The sequence below is a fragment of the Podarcis liolepis genome (assembly GCF_965112155.1).
Source record: "Podarcis liolepis genome assembly, chromosome: 3".
NCBI classification, from domain to species: Eukaryota; Metazoa; Chordata; class Lepidosauria; order Squamata; family Lacertidae; genus Podarcis; species Podarcis liolepis.
In genome coordinates this window covers 101,707,519-101,725,437 of record NC_139557.1, presented here as the reverse complement: position 1 = coordinate 101,725,437, position 17,919 = coordinate 101,707,519, and the positions used below count along the sequence as shown (strand labels likewise).

General features: G+C 42.9%; 1 protein-coding gene across 3 annotated transcripts; it reads left to right on the top strand.

The window, feature by feature from the left end:
* The first annotated feature begins 303 nt into the window (after positions 1-303).
* On the top strand, positions 304-17,768 carry HAAO (3-hydroxyanthranilate 3,4-dioxygenase). 3 transcript variants are annotated; one of them, XM_083494798.1, is made up of 10 exons: positions 304-568; positions 2,828-2,906; positions 4,170-4,253; positions 4,725-4,831; positions 6,053-6,142; positions 6,581-6,624; positions 10,531-10,676; positions 12,190-12,258; positions 15,001-15,083; positions 17,630-17,768. In XM_083494798.1, exons 1-10 carry the CDS (start codon positions 486-488, stop codon positions 17,706-17,708), a joined length of 864 nt encoding a protein of 287 aa, XP_083350924.1. In that variant the 5' UTR covers positions 304-485; the 3' UTR covers positions 17,709-17,768. The 3 variants fall into 3 exon arrangements, with proteins under 3 accessions (XP_083350924.1, XP_083350925.1, XP_083350926.1); XM_083494799.1 differs by having other exon boundaries at positions 310-568; positions 17,679-17,768; XM_083494800.1 differs by lacking the exon at positions 6,053-6,142 and having other exon boundaries at positions 310-568.
* The last annotated feature ends 151 nt before the right edge of the window (positions 17,769-17,919 follow it).

Here is a 17,919-nt window from a genome sequence, read left to right as displayed (position 1 = left end):
TGCTGTTGAGTTTGGCTTCTGCTGTTGAGCCTTCCATAGGCATCAGGTTGGCCACTGTGAGAAAAGAATGTTGGGCCAAATGGACTATCAGGCTGATTCAACAGGACCGGTTTGCAGAGCAGCCTTCAGAACACACACACACACACACACACACACACACCTGGCACATCACTTTTACCATGACTGTGCAAGCTTTTGAAAAGGAAGCAGCTTGCTGTGTACTTTATCCCTCCACAAGTTGATCATTGGCTAAGCTACTGAGATACCCTTTCTTCAACAAAGAGACCTTTGGAAGATTGAACGCAGAGAGATTTGGCATTCTATTGAGAAGGGGGGGGGGTACAGTCAGAGCAGACACTGCCACTCCGAAGTAGCTTAGAACTACGTATAGCAGCTCACGAGGGTTGTGCAAAACTTAGTTGGCATGATGTATTGAGCTATGCAAACTCATTTCCTTCCTCCGGCACACTTTACTATCAAGAGTCATGGAGAAGATGCTTGTGAACGTAAAGAAATGGGTAGAAGAAAACAGAGCTGCCTTCTTGCCTCCAGTATGCAATAAGCTCATGTAAGTTAATGGGTTTGCGTGTGGTTTTTTTATTAATGGAACATGTGCAGAATTTTCTCCTTCTCTTGAGGGTCGGACTCAATGCAATGGCTTACAAGAAAGGAGATTCTGACTAAACATGATGAAAAACTTCCGACAGTAAGAGCTGTTCGGCAGTGGAACAGACTCCCACGAGAAGTGGTGAATTCTCCTTTCTTGGAGGTTTTTAATCAGAGGTTGGATGGCCATCTGTCATGGATGCTGTAGCTGAGATTCCTGCATTGCAGGGGGTTGGACTAGATGACCTGTGGGGTCCCTTCCAATTCGAAGATTCTAGGATTCTATAATTCGCTGTTCTATGTTTCTTTGAAAACAAAAATGTTGCTTTTCAATTCTTATGCAAATTAAAGAGGAGAAGAGAGTCACGGCTCAGTAGAGCAGCAATGCTTTGCATACCAAGAGTTCCAGGTGCAGCCCCTGGCATCTTCAGGTAAAACTGGGAGATTCCTCTGTCTGAAACCCTGGAGGACCACTTCCAGTCAATGTAGACAGTACTGAGTGGTCTGATTCAGTACAAGGCAGCTCCCTATGGTCCTTGAGTGAAATACTGTATATGTCTGTCAAAGGTCTTCAGTGTCTGGCCGAAACAGAAGCAATCAAACCTAAAGGCTGTTTTGCAGATTGAAAGCCATAGCTGTCAACATTAAGTACACAGTAATTCTTGATTCTAAACATGTTTTGTAGTCTTTGTGGCATCACAGATGCACTGATAATAAACTTGTTGTATGCCTGTGGACAGCAGGTTGTAAGAGTGTACAACACTCCACAAATAATATTTTTCACACCTTAAAATAAAACACAGGTTCAGAATAATAATAATAATAATAATAATAATAATAATAATAATAATAATAATAAATAATTTATACCCCGCCCATCTGGCTGGGCTTCCCCAGCCACTCTGGGCGGCTTCCAACAAAATATTAAAATACAGTAATGCATCAAACATTAAAAGTTTCCCTAAACAGGGCTGCCTTCAGATGTCTTCTAAAAGTCTGGTAGGTGTTCTTCTCTTTGACATCTTGTGGAAGGGCATTCCACAGGGTGGGTGCCACTACCGAGAAGGCCCTCTGCCTGGTTCCCTGTAGCTTCACTCTCACAGTGAGGGAACCACCAGAAGGCCCTCAGCACTGGACCTCAGTTTCTGGGCAGAACGATGGGGGTGGAGACGCTCCTTCAGATATACTGGACCAAGGCTGTTTTGAGAAGAACTCCAGGTTTTGAAGAAGCAAGCCATATAACTGGGAAACATGTTTGAGTTTTCCAGGCACCAAGAGGGTGGGAATAACATATAATAATCAAAGTGCAACAACAATTTTAGGATAGCTCAGAGGTGGGCTGTGCAACCACTGTTTGTTGTGGGGGAGGAAGGGAAAGGACAATGTTAGCCGCTTTGAGACTCCCTCGGGTAGTGATAAAGCAGGATATCAAATCCAAACTACTACTACTACTACTACTCTTCTTCTTCTTCTTCTTCTTCTTCTTCTTCTTCTTCTTCTTCTGCTGAATCTCACAGACTCAGGAAGACTCAGCTTGAATCTGAATTGAACTGAGGCCACTCCAACTTGCTCTGACTTGCTCTGAGTAAATTGGGGGTGATTTGAGTCCATTTGGAGCTTGGAACTCTGTCTAAGCTTGGCTGCCTGCCCCACCCCATCCCTACCCCCCCCCCCCAGTGTTGCAAAACACCATATTAGGTGGATGCCAGTTTGGGAAGTTGTACTTTCCTCACTGAGAGCTCTAGCTCCCAACCCAGAGCTAAAGTCTCATTGAACACTATCCAATCACAGTGCTTGGGGAGAAGGATAGTGAAAACTTCAAAGTACAACTCAGCTCTCACTGGCTTCATTCTTTTGCAAGCTCCCTCTCTGAATGTTAGAAAGCAGGAATGTGGGAGAAATTTGATTCATTTCTCATGTAGAGGTGAAACTTACTAATTTACACTATTTGAAACAATACACGAGCATCCTTTGAAATTTGAACTTCTCCAAATTTTGCAGTGTTGTTTGTTGACCAAGTAAATTGTATAAAAGTGCACCTGTCAATGAAAATAGCATGCGGATATGCTTTATATCAGGGAAGCTAGCCATGCAAAATTGTGCAAATAGGCAAGGTTGCATACAAAAATGCTGGTTTGAAGAGTCTTTACTCTTTTATCCTTTTATGCCTTAACTTATCATAGGTGTATGTTAAGAATTGGTTTTTTTTATTACCCTGCAGGCACCGCTATCAGCTCAATGTAATGTTTGTTGGTGGGCCAAACCAAAGGAAGGATTATCATATTGAAGAAGGAGAAGAGGTAACACATTGGGAAGTCTTTCATTTAGTGATTTGGGTACAATGTCCTCACGTAGGCTTGCACTATCTATGATGCAATGCCCTCTAGATGTTGTTGGACTACTACTTCCATCATGCTTGATCATTGGCTACTCTGGCTGGGACTGATAGAGGAGTAAAAAGGTAAAGGTAAAGGTCCAGTTGTGACCGACTCTGGGGTTGCAGTGCTCATCTCGCTTTATTGGCTGAGGGAGCCAGCGTATAGCTTCCAGGTCTTGTGGCCAGCATGACTAAGCCGCTTCTGGCGAACCAGAGCCGCACACAGAAACACCGTTTACCTCCCCGCCGGAGTGGTACCTATTTATGTACTTGCACTTTGACGTGCTTTTGAACTGTTAGGTTGGCAGGAGCAGGGACCGAGCAACGGGAGCTCACCCCGTTGCGGGGATTCAAACCCCCGACCTTCTGATCGGCAAGTCCCAGGCTCTGTGGTTTAACCCACAGCACCACCTGCGTCCTGATAGAGGAGTAGGGTACTACTATCATTAAACTATTTTTTTTAAAAGCGAGCATCTTAGCCTAGGCATAGGCAAACTTGGCCCTCTAGATGTTTTGGGACTACAACTCCCATCATCCCTAGCAAATAGGACCAGTGGTCAGGGATGATGGGAATCATAGTCCCAAAACATCTGGAGGGCTGAGTTTGCCTCTGCCTGATCTTAGCATTCATACCTCGCAGTTTCCCATGTATCCAATAGATGTCAGCATTTTCCCTTATATTGAATTTTTAAAACCACAGTTCATTTTTTAAAAAAAGATATTTATTAAGATTTTCAAAATATTACAAAATGAAAAAAGAAAAAAGAAAAATACAAAATAAAAGTAGTTAAAAACAACTCAATCTTTCCGTTACTTATCTTTCATTTGCTTGATTCCCGGACCTCCTCGCGCCTCCCTTTTTGTATTCCAATTCAGTTTGTTAGTTCAGCAAATCCTTCCCCTCTTTGTTTATCCTAGTCTTTAATCTTAAAATATTGTGACATTAAATTTTTACCTGTTAATAATCCATTTTTCATATTCCCTTATAATATTACAGCTAAAAACCACTTAATTTCTATCCAACATCATTCTAACATTCATTTTAAAACCACAGTTCAATACCGTAAACAGGTTCCCAAAACTGATTGTGTGGGCCCTGCGATATACATGAATCCCTTGCAGACTGTACATATGGCATTGTGATATGCATGCTTTAAATTAAGTTTTCCCCTCTCCTACACTGTAGTTGTTCTACCAGCTGGAAGGAGATATGTGCCTGAAGATAATAGAGAATGGAAAACACAAGGATATCTACATTAAAGAAGGAGAGGTAAACATAGGCTTGTAAATGGTTAATGGAAAATGGGTGGGGGAAATATGTGCATAAAGCAAGGGTATATTTGTCATAGTTCTCTCTGCTGAAGAAACAAGCCACATTTTCCATTGACTTGTGGCTTACCTCTTCAGCTATAGGAACGTTTGCATGAAAAGAAAAACAAGCAAACAGAATGAGCTCTGGATGCTCCTGGAGTCCTCCCCTTATCATGTGTATAGCATAGCCTCCAACATTTCTCCAATACAACCTCTGTATCCTCCATCCAGACAAGCAAGAGGTATTATCAGAGTTCAAGGACACGTTCCAGCCGGAAAACATTCAGGGGGTGAAACAAGGCCAGTGTATGGCCTGAGGAGAATTCTGAGGGCCAGATAGAGCAGGCTTTGGCCCCCACACCTGAGGTTCCCCACTGCTGTCATGAACTATGGCAACTGTTTCCACTTCCTTTCTTTTTTTCCTGGGCAGATGTTCCTCTTACCAGCCAGGATACCACATTCCCCTCAGAGATTCGCAAACACTGTGGGATTGGTTATTGAGAGAAAAAGATTAAAGACTGAAACCGATGGACTCAGGTGAAATATAATCTTCTTAAAACTCTGACTCTATTACCTTGAGCAACTTTGAGAACAATTTTGGTTCAAAAAAGTGGCATACAAATACTGTAGTATAAATAAAGTACTTATGCAATATGTAACCTCCCCGGGGCACAAACCTGGGCAGTGTGTATGGAGGTCCTGGGCTGCCCAGATGATAAGACGCCCCTTTCGGCCTCACTGATGTGGTCCAAAGGAAAGAAGAGCAATATGCTTGGCTGCTGGAGTTACCAGAAGGAGGCGTACAAGGCGCCATCCAACTGTCTTAAGGCCTCCACTCTGGGTTTGTGTAGGGTTTACTCCTTAGCATTTTCTTTTCCCAACCATATCCCACAAGGCAACGAAGGTTTAGGATCGGAGTATTCCTTCTCCTTGATGGGCCACCTTTCCAGGTTGATGAGCCCCATCTGCTCCTCACTTCCTTCTACAGCACCATTGAACCCTCCATTGGCCACACAATCCAACAGAGCCTGTCTTCACATTCAGGGGGAAGTCCCTAACTCACTGAGGGTTTGAGACCCATCAACTACCCTTGCCTGGTTTAGCTGGTGTGGCTGCTGTCGCATGCTGGCAGCTTCTAGGAGTCACAGGTGAGATCTGAGTGTAGGATGGAGACCAAAGTGGGACAAACTAGCCCATAAGGAGCACAATGCGTGTGTGTGTCCCCCATAGGTACTACCCCTCCTGTAACATCCTACACATCCCGTGGAGCTCACTTCAGTGCTGATAAAGCAGCGATTTGACTTCACCCCTGGAGGCACACTGCACTGTCTCTCTAGACAGATGGATGCCAACAAGTATGCAATGTGTAGTAAATAACATATTGAGGAAAGAGTCATAGATCAGTGGGACAGGACATATTTGCACACAGAGGGTCTGCTATCTCTAAGTTGGGCTGGAAATGTCCTCAGTTTCAAACCCTGGAGATCTTCTGCCCATCAGTGCACACAATACTGTGCTTAATGACAAGGATGTGCTGCCATGTATTTGAATTAACTGAAGTCCAATCTAAGCTGAAATCAGATTTCAAGATTCTCAGTGGTGCCGAATTTTATTATCCTACCCAGTGCAGATAAGTTCAAATCAAAGCATCATACGTTTATTTGTTTTTACCAGTGCATAATATTTTGAAACACATTTAGAGAGTAAAATAACACAGCCTTCCATTTTAATGCAATTCCTCCCCCACCCTTTTGTCAGATACTACATTGGAGAATCAACCAATGTCCTTTTTGAGAGATGGTTTTACTGTGAAGACCTTGGCACACAACTTATCCCAATAATCCAAGAGTAAGTCTTCTCCATTTTATTGCATTGGGTTGTATCCAAATAACTTTTATTCAGAGCTGACTCACTGAAATTAATGGGCCCAAGTTGTATTATTATTATTATTATTATTATTATTATTATTATTATTATTATTATTATTTGCCCCAGCCACTCTGGACAGCTCCCAACAAAATATTAAAAACAATATTAAAAATGTCAGCCATTAGAAACTTCCCTTAAGAAAGTCAAATAGTTGTTTATCTGTTTGACATCTGTTGGGAGGGCTTTCCACAGGGCAGGTGCCACTACCGAGAAGGCCCTCTGCCTAGTTCCCTGTTGCTTCACTTCTCACAGAGGGAGTGGGAAAGCAAGCATGCATTTGTAATGTCGCCCAGACATACAATTTGGTTACCTATATTAGTCTGAAAAGTTTTACTCCTTTAACATTTGTCATTCCAGGTTTTTCAGCTCAAGGCAGTATCAGACTGGAAAACCCAATCCAGGTAATATAAACTGATTTCAGAACCAAAGCAATTATTCAACAAGCAATAATATGGGGGGGGGGGTTCCCTTAAGGAAAGCTTAATTAACAACAACAAAAACACTATTATTATTGGCTGTACTGGCTGTGCACACATGACACATTCAAAGCACAGAGACCTTGGGAATCCTGGGAACTGTAGTTTACCACTCACAGAGCTACTATTCCCAATCTCAGCACCCTTAACAGTTTTCAGGATTTGGGCATGGTGGTGGATGTGATTTAAATGTATGGTATGTACAGAACCACTGTCTCTCTTTAAACACTGCTCCAAATGAAATAACTTCTTCAGGAGAAATGCTAACTTTCTTCTCTCTTTTTCTCTTAACTGAGACTCTGCCAGAATTAAAGGGTAGAGACAACAGAGGGATAGATTTATTGCCTAGCTTTCTCTGGGCTTTTCAGAATCTCAAAAAATAAAATATATAGCTTTCTAACAAAGCTTTTCATAAGAAAGTGGAAAACTTTGCTCTGGAGTGTTTGTGCTTCCTCTGACAGCTTCAATAAACTTGTGCAAAAGGTTCTTGGTGGTTCAGTTCAATTCCCATGGTGAAATATTAGGAGAGCTCTTAGGGATGATTGTTTGTACACGGCCCCATGGGGCGGCTTCCATGGTTAAGAGTATTACAAAGCAAAAGAGGAGCTATTGTGCTTTGTCTAAGGTGTTTATTCCCGCCCCCCTTAAAAACTCTTATGAGAGTATTTTTCTCTCCTTCCTTATTATATTAACAATAACAAAACCACTTGTGTTTATTTCTAGATACAAAGAAGCTAGACTACTTGAAGCCAGTTTGTCTCTTACCTTGACACAACAGACAGAGTAGATTAAAAAAGGCAAATGCTATAATTGCATTTTAGCAACAGCCATTGGGTTTTACAGTGGTTTATCCCAGGGGGACGCAGGTGGCGCTGTGGGTTAAACCACAGAGCCTAGGACTTGCCAATCAGAAGGTTGGCGGTTTGAATCCCCGTGACGGGGTGAGCTCAGTTGCTCGGTCCCTGCTCCTGCCAACCTAGCAGTTTGAATGCACGTCAAAGTGCAAGTAGATAAATAGGTACCACTCCAGCAGGAAGGTAAACGGCATTTACGTGCACTGCTCTGGTTCGCCAGAAGCAATTTAGTCATGCTGGCCACATGACCTGGAAGCTGTACGCCGGCTCCCTTGGCCAATAAAGTGAGATGAGCGCCAAACCCCAGAGTCAGTCACGACTGGACCTAATGGTCAGGGGTCCCTTTACCTTATTATCCCAGGGATGGAGAAGCTGTAGGCCTTCCATATGTTATTGTCCTCTGGTTCCCATCAGTCCCCAACCAGCAAGGTCAGGGATGATGTGAGCTGTAGTTCAGCAAAACATCTGGAAAGCCATGGGATCCCCATTCCTAGTTCACCCCTAACTGGGTGCTACACTAGAACTAGTGGTAATCTTTTGGCTGCCACCAAAATGGGAGTGACACACAGATTCCTTCCCCTTCTTTAAAGATCTAGTAGAAGTGACCTCGTGTCATGCATGCCATCCATTCATATTATACCCTGGGATGTGATCATGTGAGTTCACTATCTCTCAACCCAAGCAGGGTTGCTATGGAGTTAAAATGATGAAGGAGAGGAGGAGAAAGGTTTAAGCTGCTCTGGGCAGCCTTGAATGAAAGGTAGGAGGGAAATGCAAGAAAAATAGCTTTGTGACCTGTTTTCTGCATCAGTTGTTCCTTTAGTTAAGTGCAGTCATCCTTGCTGTTCAAGGATGTTAATGTACATGACAAGTTCCTGGAATAAGGGTGGGTGAATCTGCCCATTTTGGTTTCAGTTTCTTATTTTTCAAGTCATTTCACATGTCTATATCAGTCTGTGATTTCTTTTTAAAAAAACCATGCCCATGAAAATTCATCATCATGTTAATGAAATTTCCTCCTTTTATCTGCAATTTTGCCTGGCATACCCCCCCTTTTTTTTTGCAAAGCAATTTTGCATTTTATATGTTGTTTTCAGGAGCATATGCCTTTTGATGCACACTTTAATATACACATTTTTGTATGCATCATTTGGTTGGGGAACTGCATCATAAAAAGTAAACAAGTGCTGATCTTGAAGATTTGCATGTTGTTTCAGGAACTTCCAGTTAGGTAGGTTTACATTGCAAGTCCTCACTAAACTGAATTTCATCTCCATCTCTACCTCTAAGACACAACTAGATGCAGCAGCCATCGGAGGGGGGGGGGTAGGCAGGGCTACGTTGCTCACCTGCATTCCCAAAGCTGAGCATTCCTGAGAGGAGGAAAGGTGAGACACAGGGTAGGGAGTTCAGTGAAGAAGAAGAAGAAGAAGAAGAAGAAGAAGAAGAAGAAGAAGAAGAAGAAGAAGAGGAGTAGTAGTAGTAGTAGTAGTAGTAGTTTGGATTTGATATCCCGCTTTATCACGACCCGACGGAGTTTCAAAGTGGCTAACATTCTCCTTTCCCTTCCTCCCCCACTACAAACACTCTGTGAGGTGAGTGGGGCTGAGAGACTTCAGAGAAGTATGACTAGCCCAAGGTCACCCAGCAGCTGCATGTGGAGGAGCAGAGACGCAAACCTGGTTCACCAGATTACGAGTCTACTGCTCTTAACCACTACACCACTCTGGCTCCCAGTGAGGTGCAAACATGGTGGCAGGAGCACTGGACTACCTCTGCTAAGCCTCTTCCTTCCTCAGAACTAACAGTGACTCTTGGCGTTGGGAAGGCAGCTGCCCAGCTTGTGCTGCTCCACCGTGCATGAAGTGTTGGCCTGAGGGTTTTTAAAATTAAAAGACCTTAGAGGCCAGTTACCAGGAATAGCATTTTCTTGCCAGAGATCTGCAGAGTTTTAACAAGTTTCTTATCTGTTTGGGGTTTTTTTTTAACTATAAATTTTGGTGCCATGTCTTTGTTATTCCCAGTGCAGTACATTTTTTCCACATCTAAACCTGATCTGCAAAAACAATTATACAGGATACAGGAAGGTTTTCAAGTAGGCCAAATGAACGCAATCCCAGGACCCCTGGCTGACTATACTACTGATGCTTACCTAATGTGCTTCATAACTACTTGGGCTACCAGAGATGTTGCATTTTTCTGCATCTTATTTGGACCATTACCGGAAAAGCACCCCAGAGACATGTTTCGGAGAAGAAAATGGGAGTGTGGGAGAAGATTTCACCTTTGCATTGAGTTAAGAGACTGAAGTTAATTTCACAGGGTGCGGAACTGTGAACCTCAGAACAGGATTTGAAAGGGCAGAGAGTGTTTCAGACTGTTTCAAAACAATCAGGAAATGCAGGGTATTAAATTTTGAAGTGCTGCGTAATCAGTTTTGCTCCATATTGGCCAAGAGAATCCCTAGAAGGCATTTGAATGCCCAGTAGGGAGGTAATGAGTAGAGGCAGTAAACGTGTCTGCTTAATGTTGTCTGTATTTATGACAAAGCAGGAGTTGAAAGACCTAATGGGTGGCAGGTTTAAAGAAGCTGGTAAAGGGCAGGAGAAGCTGTCGTGGACTGTTAGATAATTTGAAATTTGGCCCTTGTCCTTTTCTACCCGTATGTTTGAATCTTCTGAAACACCAAGCATTAATATGACAATATCACATGTTCTTGCAATAAGTTTTCTGATGGGCTAACACCTGTCGCCACTTCCAAAGCAATAAGAAATATATATATATCTTTCCTAGGGAAGCTTTTAATGTATGATATTTTAGTGTTTTTTGGTTTCTGTGGAAGCCGCCCAGAGTGGCTGGGGAAACCCAGCCAGATGGGCGGGGTACAAATAATAAATTATTATTATTATTATTATTATTATTATTATTATTATTATTATTATTATTATTTCTACCTCTAGATTTTCTTTATTTTTAGATGAACTTTTGAAAGAAATGCCTTTCCCCTTAAACGAAGCCAAGGTCATGGATCCTTTTTCCTTTCAAGGCTGGCTGAACGATCATCGTGAAGAGATAGATCAGAAGAAATCCTTCAGACTTTTTGGAGACAGCTCTGAAACTGAGGTAGAAAAAACTTGAGTACTTTGGAAAGGAGGAGTTGAGTGAATTATTTTTTCAAGTGAACAGGCAGCCTCCTGTGTAGAAGTGTTTTTTATATCTTATTCAGGGGCAGGGAATAAATGATATGCAATGTTCCTCAAGGATAATCTAGCCTGAAGATGTCCATTCTCTCTCTCTTCTCTTGTCCTTGGACAAGGATGAGGAATCTCTGCCCAATCTCTGTTGGACTCCCAGTAGATGAAGGCAGCTGTAGTCAAGCCATGTCTGGAAGACTGCAGGTTCCCAAACCCTGCACTAGGAGAAACTCTATAGCAGTTGTATGCCCAACAGCCGTTCTAGGGAGCTATACAGATTCCTGCTAATACACAAACTGATTTACATCAGTACTTCTGAGGAACACTGATTTAGTCATCAAGAGACCAAACAAGTGACGTTAAATGTGCCTTTTCAGTTAACATTAAACATAAATAAAAATAGATATTTATATAACTTATTCAAAGTGTTGGTGCTGACCTTTAAAGCCCTAAACATCCTTGACCCTGTATTCCTAAAGGAGCATCTCAACCCCATCGTTCTGCCCAGATATTGAGGTTCAGCTCTGAGGGCCTTCTAGTGGTTCCCTCACTGCAAGAAATGAGGTTACAGGGAACCAGGCAGAGGGCCTTCTCAGTAGTGGTTCTCTTCATGTGGAACATCCTCCAATCAGATGTCAAGGAGATAAATAACTATACAACTTTTAGAAGACATCTGAAGGCAGCCCTGTTCAGGGAAGTTTTTAATGTTTGATGTTTTATTATGATTTTATATTTGTTGGAAGCCATCCAGAGTGGCTGGGGAAACCCAGCCAGATGGGTGGGAAACAAATAATAAAATTATTATTATTATTACTATATACCTCTAATAATCAAGTCTGATTTGAGGTGGTTTACAATGTCGGAAAAATCCCCCACATGGATGCATCTTCTATTGATGATGTTGCTTTCCTCACAAAAGTGACCAAAATCAACTTACAAAAACAATAAATCATTAAAACCAAGTGCCCATAGTCTCCAGGAGCTGGGACAAGATGTGCAGAGCATTGCTGCAAAGACCAGTGCCGTCAAGGTTAACCATTGGGATCTGCCCCTAACTTCTAAACAGGGATTAAGAGGAATGAGAAGAGAAAAATAAATGAGGAACCACAGCTGTTTGAAGTCCAGAAAAAGATTCCCATTAAGTTCAAGTGCAAGCCTCTGGCGAAAGGAAAACTCACTGTCTGTCCCAAGAGTGGTGTGCGCTATGGATAAAAGCACAAAGCTATTAGTGGGAGGATCAGAAGAGTACAGGAGCAAAGACCATAGAGGTGAAGAGAGAGAGAAATGTGCAGATGTGATCTGTTACATTTTGTTTTTACTTTCTGGTATACAAAGCCTTTGGCAAGGTTAATGCATCTTCTCACAATTTCCGTTAAATAATTTTACATTGACACAAATGTTTCTCATAGTAACACATTGCATTTTCTTGGTTTGTTGCCCAGGTTATAATTTTTGGACCAGGAATAACCAAAGAGGGAGGAAAGAATGCAGATGTATGGCTATGGCAGCTGGTATGTGATGCTAGTTCCATCTCGCACTAACTATGTAGGTAGGGTAAAAAGGTAAATGACCCCTGGAAGGTTAAGTCCAGTCAAAGGCAACTATGGGCAGCGCTGATCTCACTTCAGGCCCAGGGAGCCGGTGTTTCCGCACTGGCAATACTGTATTTTTCACTCTGTAAGACGCACTTTTCCCCCTCCAAAAATTAAGGGGAAATGTGTGTGGGTCTTATGGAGCGAGTGGCTTCGCGTTGCTTTTGCTGAAGCCTGGAGAGCGAGAGGGGTCGGTGCACACCGGCCCCTCTCGCCCTCCAGGCTTCAGGGATAGCTGCCCGAAGCCTCCGGAGTGCAGCAGGAGCTCCCGCTGCACTCTGGAGGCTTCGTGTTGCTTTCTCTGAAGCCAGGAGAGCAAGACTCTCCTGGCTTCAGGGATAGCCGCAGCCGGAAGATAAATGGAAGGGGCTCCGCTTCTCCTTCCACTTCGCTGAAGGGGCGCTGTGCAGAGAGGGAGAGAATTTTTTTTTCTTGTTCTCCCCCTCTAAAACTAGGTGCATCTTATGGTCGGGTGCATCCTATAGAGCGAAAAATACGGTAATTCTTCCATCGAACAAGCAATGGAAATAAATGAGGTGTGTGCACTGAGCATAAGTGGCTCAACAGGTAGGATAGAACTGCTATGGTAGCTTCTGGGGTAGCCAGTTGCTTATCTGGAGGGAGAGCAGCAAGGTGACACAGAGGCTGGCATGCTGCAAAGCCAATCCAGTGTTTGGCCATGTCTCCCCCAACCCTACCCCACAGCCTTGTCCCTTTTCCTTCTAGCAAGCAATAACAACACACTTGTCAGAAAGCAAGCATAGCTGCTCTGCCCCACTCGGTGAAGCCTCCATGGGCAGAGGATCCAACTGTGGGTTCGAGTTTGGTTCAGGAGAAAAGTCTTTCACTCCAGGGGTTACAGACGATGTTGGGACTCCCTCATCAATGCTGCAGTTGGACTGAGGCAGTGGGGTTCACCCATGGATTCCTCAGCAGTTTCTGAAGCTAGTCTACTGTTGATGCTGGCTATGCCTCAGTTTAAGAATATATGATGGTTATTGCTGGATCTGGTCAAAAGTCCTTATAGCCCAGTTGTCCCAGTGGCAGCCCACAAGCACAACCTGAGTGTAAAAGCATTCTCCCTACCTGCCCATTTGAAATAATTCTGCTCATGCAAGACCTCCATTAGTTCTCACAGGAATGAAATGGCTCACAGAGCATCATTCTTACAAGAATGATATGAACCCTTTTTAGTAGTGTATTCATGGTTTTCCTTGTAGTAATGTCAGTCTGGAGGATACTCTTGAGAGTCCCATGGACTGCAAGAAGATCAAACCTATCCATTCTGAAGGAAATCGGCCCTGGGTGCTCACTGGAAGGACAGATCCTGAAGCTGAGGCTCCAATACTTTGGCCACCTCATGAGAAGAGAAGACTCCCTGGAAAAGACCCTGATGTTGGGAAAGTTTGAGGGCACAAGGAAAAGGGGGTGACAGAGGACGAGATGGTTGGACAGTGTTCTCGAAGCTACCAGCATGTTTTTGACCAAACTGCGGGAGGCAGTGGAAGACAGGAGTGCCTGGCCTTGCTCTGGTCCATGGGGTCATGAAGAGTCGGACACAACTAAATGACTAAACAACAACACAATGTCAGTCTAGTCCCTGTTGGCTTGGTGAGCAACTTTTCAGGTCCTGGAAAGTATTTCAAGGATCTGATGAGAAGACTGAAAAATACTTTGAACAACCAAGTGCTGTATTTTCAGGCTGACATATCTGTCAGCACACTGCTAGCTTAGTTGATTAACAATGCCACAGAAGTGGGTCACCTCAAGACAGCTTCATTATGTGGAGCTGTGGGCTGCAAAACTCAGTCTGATTGCTACTCCTCACAGTGCATCTGTAGCAGGGGAGTTTTTCTGTTGGCTTTATTATGGAAGTTAAGCCTCACTCAGTCCCCCCCCCCCCTTATTTCAATTCAAATAGTTCCACAAATGAAAAGGTCAGCTATCACTACAGAATTCCAGGGAGAGGTGAACAGCTTTCCCCCAAAGTTCTACATCGACTCACATTATTGGTTTCAATTCTCCCCCCGCCCTGCAAGTAATGAGCCCTAAACTGATCAAAACAAAGGAGAACCTTTTCACTGCATACTAGGTTTGCACAACTTGTGATGCACTAAATCGTTTTTTCTCAGCCAATGGGGGCATATGAAGAACTTGGTGTGGAGCGTGTGTAATGTACAATATTGTAATGTACAATATAAGTAAACAAATTTAAAGTTACGAAATTTTAATCCTTGTGAAAAATTCAAATTAAATAAATACGCGAACTGGGATTGAAGGGGGTGTGGAATCTATTTTATGTTAGCTAAAAGGGGACATGGACTGAAAAAAAGTTGAGAAACACTGTAGTAAATGAAACATCTCCCACCACCAGCCAAATCTAGGTTCTTGTCCCAATGACCATTCAGTTTATTCAGGTCCCAGAAAGAGGAGAACCAAGGATGTCTATCAAGCCTGTGGCATAAAGTTGTTAATGACTAGTTTGGGTCACAAGCCCTGCTATTACAGAATTAATTGATTTGTTTATTTCCCAGATCACTAGATTACTGATGATTTGGTTAGACTGACTGATTAGTTCATAAAGATATACTTCCTAGTTTGTGGCTGCTAATGACAGTCCAGGAAGAATTAAAAGCCTGTCTTTTGTTCCTGCCTTTTCAGGAAGGAACATCTGTTGTTACTGCTGACAGTAATACCCTGTGTCTAGCAAATGGAGACAGCCTTCTCATCCCAGAACAGACTGCGTAAGTATACAACAGTATGTGAGGTTGGCCACCTTTTGCAAATGGCCACCTCCTCTCACTCAGATTATTGGTGCATCGCTGCTCCTTCTGCTTTCTATTCATGGAACATTCATTTAGTTTCTACACCAGGGGTAGCAATTATTTATTTATTTTGCTGAACTACAGCTCCCATCATTCCTAACCATGATGACTGAGGCTGGTGGACAATGTTCAACAACATCTGAAGGACACCATATTGGCTACCCCTGTTTGTGTGTAGTGGCACCAGTATTTTGTAACACCGTTCCTACTGAAATCAGACAGGTGCTGCCATTTTGATATTTTTGATACCAAAAGATATTTTGTTTCACCAGGCCTTCTCAGATAATTTATTTGTTTCACTGGTGGCTATTTCCCCTATACAGTCGTACCTTGGAAGTTGAACAGAATCCGTTCCGGAAGTCCATTTGACTTCCAAAACGTTCAGAAACCAAGGTGCTGCTTCCGATTGGCTTCAGGAAGTTTCTGCAGCACCAAAAAAACATTTTCAAACTGGAACACTCACTTCTGGGTTTGTAGCGTTCGGGAGCCAAAATGTTCGAGTTGCAAGGCATTCATTCAACTTCTGAGGTACGACTGTATTTTAAAGTTTTAATTATACACCATGTTTATTATTATTATTATTATTATTATTATTATTATTATTATTATTGAATTGGTGGTCCTATGATCTATGGGTATAGGGTGGTATGCAAATTTAATAAATAAATAAAATAAAATAAAAACATTTCCCATTTATTTATTTATTTATTTATTAAAATGATTGCTTAAAGGGACATTCTTCAGAGTGACGATAGCCAAGTCCGCTCACCCTCTCGATGCGGCAGTGTTGCGGGATGGCAGAGGCTATTCTAAGACCTTTGATGAGGGATTTGAGGATAGTGTCCTACCCTGATAGGTGGCCTGGGCATATCACAAGCCAGATCCTAGCCTGCACCAGGAATTGGCGAATGGTCATAGTTGTCAACGTTTCCCTTTTTTAAAGGGAAATTCCCTCATTCCGAATAGGATTCCTCGCAAGAAAAGGGAAAAGTTGACAGCTATACGAATGAGGGTTCAGGCTTGGACAATGGGCTGGGCCAGGGGTGGGGGTGGAGCTGACAGAGCAAGAAGGCTTCCCTCAGGTCTGTGTCCAGGCAATTTGAACAGCCTCAGCTTGGAGCCCTACCTTGCTTTTCCTCGTCGGGTTCCTCTCATCGAGTCCATTGTTGGAGCATCAGATTGGCTGCCTCGCCTGCCCCAGTGGAATCATGATAGCCAAATATTTTGTGAGGGTTTTTGTTTTGCTTTTTGTAACTTTGTTTCACAAATCAAATACAAAGCTTGAGATTTTGTCTGCAATACACATTTACATCAGAGTAAACCTCACTGATATCAGTGGGGATTTCTTCTGAGTGATATAGGTTTGTGTTGTCTGTCTCAAACTAAGCATTCCTGCGCTGCCATTCCACTCCTGTTTTCTTGGAATGCTTTTTACCTTTAATCTACTGAACTAGAAAGGTGGCTGTTATGTACTGAGTTGAATAGGATCCAAAAGGCAGCAGTCTGATTGGTCCTAGAACAATAGGATTCAGAATGCAGCAGTCTGGTTGGTCCTAGAACAATAGGGTCCAGAATGCAGCAGTCTGATTGGTCCACAGGAGCCACCCAATCCAGCTCCAGGTGGAAGTGAATCCGCAACCTGATTGGCCTTCAGGTGAATCCCGGAATTAGCCAATCACGTGGGGCCCATTATGTAAATAATGTATATAAAGCAGACATTCTGGGGGAACTTCCATTCCTCCTCACCACTATGAGCTGAATGAAGAGCATGAAATCCACTCTCAGAGTATATTTCAGTGGCAGTGATACAGCACCGGAAAGGCAAGGAGGCTTACCTCTGTCCCATATTCAGGAAGACCACCGGCTTTCAGGTTCCTGTCCCATGCCCTAATAATTTGTGACCCACACTCCATAGATTGCTTTCCTATTTAGAATTAATATGCTCCGTACGTTTTATAGTTGGCAGAGCCCGGCTCTATGATGGGGAATTGACACCTAGGGTCTCATTGCTTTGAACTGCATTGAATTCCCCCATATGTTTAATCTACCTAAATCCCTGGTGAGATGTTCATTCTCAGTCATGGCAGTCCAGTCTCATTACAACAATCTAATGCTTCCACTTATTTTGGCAACACTCTGTATAGCTGACTGCTCAATTAAGCAATGACATTTTCCCTAAACTACCATTTTACTTCTTTCCATTCTGCTAGTGACCAGTAATTAAATTCAGGAGCAGGAGGTGAAGTGAGGGATTTGGTATTTGGTAAAAAGTGTTCCGCATCCTCAGAAATTCTTCTAGCATTGTCAACAAGCAATGAATAACCTAAACGGAGAGTTTATTGTTATCGGGCAATGAACGCTTAGAGTCAATCTGAAAAGATTAACTGATGTGGTTTAAAAAACAGCCGGATCAGTGGAGGGTTGCGTGTCTGCCATTCAGTCCCATTCTCTGTTTTGTTTTGAAGGTTCCAGTGGAAGAGAGCTGAAGGATCCGTTGCTCTTTCCGTTATTCAGGATCCTGCACGGAAAAGACCCTATACCTGAGTTGCAGGCAAGATTGATTAATAAAAGACTGATAAAATGTTTTATGTGAGCACTGCAATCTCAGAAGAAGAAGAAGAGTCATTAATCTTGAATCCACACATCTAAAACAATATGAAACCATTTAAACAGTCATAGATTTCCCCAAATAATCCTAGGAATGGTAGTTTGTTAAAGTTGCCACAGCTCCCTGGGAAGAGGGATTGATTGTTAA

Bases quoted from the DNA above. Each gene is read 5' to 3' on its own strand.
- HAAO (XM_083494798.1), top strand. From the start codon at position 486: ATGGAGAAGATGCTTGTGAACGTAAAGAAATGGGTAGAAGAAAACAGA. The intron at 4,832-6,052 runs GTGAAATATAAT...CCCTTTTGTCAG, and splicing joins ACTGAAACCGATGGACTCAG to ATACTACATTGGAGAATCAA. The intron at 10,677-12,189 runs GTAGAAAAAACT...TTTGTTGCCCAG, and splicing joins GAGACAGCTCTGAAACTGAG to GTTATAATTTTTGGACCAGG.